Genomic DNA, 5,436 nt, shown 5'->3' on the forward strand with positions numbered 1-5,436 from the left:
CCATCATGATTTTGCTTTCGCTTGCCCCAACAGGTCTTCGCAAGCCGAGTTTAGTGTTCAATGAAGACGTTGGCATGGATGCCAGTCTACAAATTTAGTTCGACACACACACACATATATATATATATGCACACACATACACAAATATATTTATATATATAAAATACACTTTAACTGAAATACAGTTTCCCCAAAATTAAACATTTAATATAATAAAAGCGAAAACTAATTTCTGTGTGTCAGTGTCATGTCACACTTTGACCCCTTCACTCACTATTCAATGACCCTTCCTTGTGCTGGAGTGACAGTAATAGTAGGTATAAAGACCAGTGAGAGCAGTGGCGAAGACAGAGAGAGAGAGAGAGAGAGAGAGAGAGAGAAAGAAAAAGAGAGGGAGAGAAAGAGAGACAAAGAAATTCAGGGAGAGTTGATATTTTACTAAAAGTAGTAGTGTTGATGGTAGCAAAGGGAGAAATAATAAGAGAGAGAGAGAAAGAGTGGGTATGTGAGAGAAAGAGGGAGATGATGAACAACTTTCCTGGACAGAAATTCCTGTGGCCAGCATACTGAACCAACTACTGAACACTATCACTTTTAGAAAATTACTATTTTTAAATCTCACAACAAGAGATATTCAGCAACAATACTTTAGAGTAAAGATTATTTGCCAGCATAACATGGCAGCCCTGGTTTGGATGAATGCTGCTGTAATTTAACCCCAGGAGACATCATCTCCAGCTGGCTATATGACACAATCTGTGTCCTTATATTTTTGAACAGATATTGTTTTGAGGTAAGTGGGGGTGCTAGGTTCCCTTGTTTGAAAATATAAGGAAACAGATCGTGTCATATAGCCACCTGGAGACAATGTCTCCTAGGGCTAAATTACAGTAACATTTGTCCTAAACCATGCTGTGTTGGCAAACAATCTATACTCCACTATCATTTAAAAAAATTTTTTGCTTTCTTTAATACATACATATGTGTGTGTGTGTGTGTATATATATATACACATACACACACACGTATGTGTGTGTGTATGTATGTATATATGTACAGAGATATACATACACACACATGTATAAAATACACTTCAACTGAAATACATTTTCCCTAAAATTAAACATATCTAATATAATAAATGTAAATGTCAGTGTCACACTTTGTCAACTTTACTCCTAAAGTCCATAGCCCAACATATCATACCATTTTGGAATCAGGCTGAGTCTGTGAGTAAATTAAAAACATTCGGGCCGAATCTGGACCTGCAATCCTGAAATTTCAGATTCCTATGTTTTCATTACTGTAATTGTTTTCGTCGATTTTTTTACATGAATTTTTGCAACGAATATGATCATCATTGGGATATGACTCTGGAAGAAGCAATTGCAACAAGTTCTCCAAAACAAGTCAGAGATCTGTTTGCAGATCTTCCAATTCAAGGTTAGTTTCTTAAAAGCTACTAACTAGCTAGTACACATATACATACGACAGGCTTCTTTCAGTTTCTGTCTACCAAATCCACTCACAAGGCTTTGGTTGGCCCAAGGCTATAGTAGAAGACACTTGCCCAAGGTACTATGCAATGAGACTGAACATGGAACTGTGTGGTTGGGAAGCTAGCTTCTTACCACACAACCATGCCTGTGCATTAATATGTATTAATAGTATTTAATTTCAATCATAAATATAATTAGTTATGTGCACCTGCACACAAATACATATGTTAACAATGTAATCACAAAACCCTTCTTCATCACCAAACACTTATCTATTACTGTATACATACATATCTATAGTGTAACCCTATCTGCTTGCTTGAAGGTTGTTTATCAAATTTATTTGTGATTCCTTTGATGACTGTATATCCAATCCTTGATGTGCAGCTTCAGCTGCTGATAGGTCATGTAGATGTTTGATTGGTGAGACCAAGTGCTGCCCTGCATGCATGCTTCTTCACCTGTTTTACTTGGTTATGCTTGCATATCTTTCTTTCATATTTTCCATGCTCTTCCAACAACGAATGGTCAGCAGTGATGTCTTCCACCCTTAAAAGGTTGATGTTAGTCCTCTTCAAAGTCTTCTCCAGCCATGAAATGATCATAGTGTGGCTGCCAACGGAGGGTCCAATGAAGGAGATATGAGGCATGCACTGTACAAGTCATCTTTGTTAATGCCTGTATAGTATGGACTTAATGTTGTGATACTGGGTTGTGGAGGATTTGTAGTTAGATCTTACCACAAGAATGAATGGACTTCTGCATATAATGGATATTAAAAACCTCTAAGGGTTCAATTACACACACAGAATTACATACACTTACATACATATTGGTTTCAAATTTTGGCACAAGGCCAGCAGTTTTAGGGGAGGGGGCCAAGTTGATTAAACAGACCCCAGTGCTCAACTAGTACTATTTTATCCACCCCAAAAGGATGAAAGGCAAAGTCAACCCACACGGCATTTGAACACAGAAAATAAAATCACTAGAAATGTTGCTAAACCATTTTTCCTGGTGCAGTGATGATTCTGCCAGCTTGCCTCATTATACATGAATACATATTAACAGTATGATTACAATTACGTGGCTGATGCTAGTGCCACCTGACTGGCACCCATGTCGGTGGCATGTAAAAAGTACCATGCTGGTGGCATGTAAAAACCTTATATATACACATGGAGAGAGAGAAAGAATGACAGCATAGTTACAATTGCAAACACACACACACACACTTACATACACACATACACTTACATACACACATTCATGCATATTAATCATATACTCACAATTACACCTGCATACTTTATATGCATGGAGACATAAATATTAATAGTTTAGTCATAATTATACATTCACACACAAAAACATACACACCTACACATGTATGAAATGAATGCTGAGAAAAAAGTAACAAGTTCGTCTACTTACTCTTGATTATTCTGTAAATAGTAGAGAACACCAAGTTCATTAAGGGTGTGAGCAAGGTCAGCTGAATCAGGTCCCATGGAAAGTTCCTCCAGACGAAGGGCACGACGCTGTACCATGGGATCAATGCCTCGGATTTGACCCTGAATGGTAAAAATAGAAGAATGATGTACATTGACATACAAGCATACACACATTCAGGCATATACACACTTGCACACACACACATCTTTAATGAAATTCTAAAACAAAAATCAGTGGTTCATTGTGTGACAAAGCTGGATCTTTGTATTACAAGTACAAGCCATCCTATAGGTTTCTGGACCCAAACTTAGACACTTGCCCAAGATGCCATGAAATGGGATTGAATTCTGGACTTCATTTTCTAATTGTGAAATGACGTCTCAAGTATTTAAGCACACACACACACACACACACACAATGTACATGCACAGGCATTCATGCACACACACACATTAATCATCCACTTAATTTTAAGTGCAAATCTTCTGGTTTGTTGCTCTTTAGCCCAAGGTCATCTCTAATGAAACACAGTTGTGATCAATAGCATTCCAGCCATGACAGTCCTATTATTTTCTAGATATAAATCTCATACATATTATTTACATTCTACGATCTGGAAAAAAGGACGTTAGTTGATGTGTCCTTCCTTATTTCAGATAGTAGGGCGTAAAATGAGTGAAATTTGGCTGCTATTTGTAGCAAGCTGGATGACCATGCCAAGGCCCTTAATGACTCACATTTTTGGTAATTCTCCATCATCAGCCCAGCTTTCAACATCTACTACAGATGGAATATCTTTGTGGCACATTTATAGTTTACATTTACCTTTGTAGTCATGACTACAGATGTGGGGTTTGAAGCTAGTACAGGAGACTCCACAGTTACTGCACTGTAAACAATGTAAAACTTGTTTTCTAATAAGTATTTTTACATGTTTTCCCATGTTTGCTGACTGAGATATCTTGTTGGAGACATTGTTTTATAACTGAATGTCATTCTTACAGGTAATCACACAGATATGATATCAAGGGTTCATTGTCATCTATTCAAACCAGAATAAGGAAACTTATGTCCCTCGTTCAGAGGTACATCATTATGGCTATAAGATTTCAGCAATTGATCATATGGTCAGCAGCTTAAGTTTACACACACACACACACACATATATATATATATATATATATATATATATATATATATATATATATACATACATACATACATACAGGGTGTCCCAAAAGTCAGTGATGTGTTTCAATTTTTAATAATTTCTTTAACTTTACAAATAAATGCATGAAATTTTGATACAATATAAAGCACATAATGGAAATCAATATGCACAGGTCAAACTTTGCAACACCATATCACATATGCAAACTGACATTGCTTAAATGGCAGCCATTTTAGGCTTCGCATGCCTGTGCTCTTTCCAAAACTTGCACCATAACACCCTCAAGAGTTTTAGACACCACTCTTCTGATTTCTCTATTGATGTTCTCCTTCAGTTGCACCAGGGTCTCTGGTTTGCTGACGTAAACCCTCTCTTTCAGGTATTCAGGAGTGAGACCTTTTTGCATCTGGCTATTCAGAGTAGAGCTCATACATGGTTCCAGCAACATGGGACAACTGTTCATACCGCAAGAGAAACAATGCAGTTGCTACATTAGTGCTTTGGAGAGAGAATAATCTCCCACTATGGCAATGTCAACTAGCCTTCACGTTCCCCAGACTTGACTAGAACAAATTTTTTCTTGTGACGATACCTGAAAGAAAGGGTTTACGTCAACAAACCAGAGATCCTGGTGCAACTGAAGGAGAACATCAATAGAGAAATCAGAGAAGTGGGGTTTGAAACTCTTGAGGGTGTTATGGTGTGAGTTTTGAAAAGAGTACAGGCATGCAAAGCTGAAAATGGCTGCCATTTAAGGGATCTCATTTTTCATATGTGATGTGGTGGCGTTGCAAAATTTGACCTGTGCATATTAATTTCCATTATGTCCTTTATATCATATCGAAATTTTATGCATTTGTTTGTAAAGTTAAGGAAGTTATTAAAAACTGAAACACATCAGTGACTTTTGAGACACCCTTATTATGATTGACCGTTGACTGAACACTATTCAATTTTTTTTCTCCGTGTTTTTCTCCTTGTCTCCGTATTCTTTCTGTTGAAGAGCGTAGCTCGAAACGTCAAAGACTTTCCGTATTCCCGAGCGTCATACTAATATATACTTTTGTTATTTACACCACCTGTCCTCGTCTGTTGTTATTATTTGTATATTCTCCCATACATATATATATATATATATAGAATAGCCTGGGAAAAGTTTAGAGAGCTCTTACCCCTGCTGGCGACAAAGGGACTCTCACTCAGAGTAAAAGGCAGACTGTATGACGCATGCGTACGAACAGCCATGCTACATGGCAGTGAAACATGGGCTGTAACTGCTGAGGACATACGTAAGCTCGCAAGGAATGAAGC

At 37.4% G+C, this 5,436-nt stretch overlaps 1 protein-coding gene across 1 annotated transcript in view; it reads right to left on the reverse strand.

Moving 5' to 3' along the window:
- The window catches only part of LOC106876833 (nephrocystin-3), a 96,142-nt gene that overhangs the window by 28,670 nt on the left and 62,036 nt on the right, over positions 1–5,436 (reverse strand). The window contains exon 25 of the mRNA XM_014925551.2: positions 2,934–3,073. Coding sequence (XP_014781037.1) covers positions 2,934–3,073 — 140 coding nt within the window. The remainder of the gene's footprint in view (positions 1–2,933; positions 3,074–5,436) is intronic.

Source organism: Octopus bimaculoides, chromosome 1, assembly GCF_001194135.2.
Source record: "Octopus bimaculoides isolate UCB-OBI-ISO-001 chromosome 1, ASM119413v2, whole genome shotgun sequence".
Classification (NCBI taxonomy): Eukaryota; Metazoa; Mollusca; class Cephalopoda; order Octopoda; family Octopodidae; genus Octopus; species Octopus bimaculoides.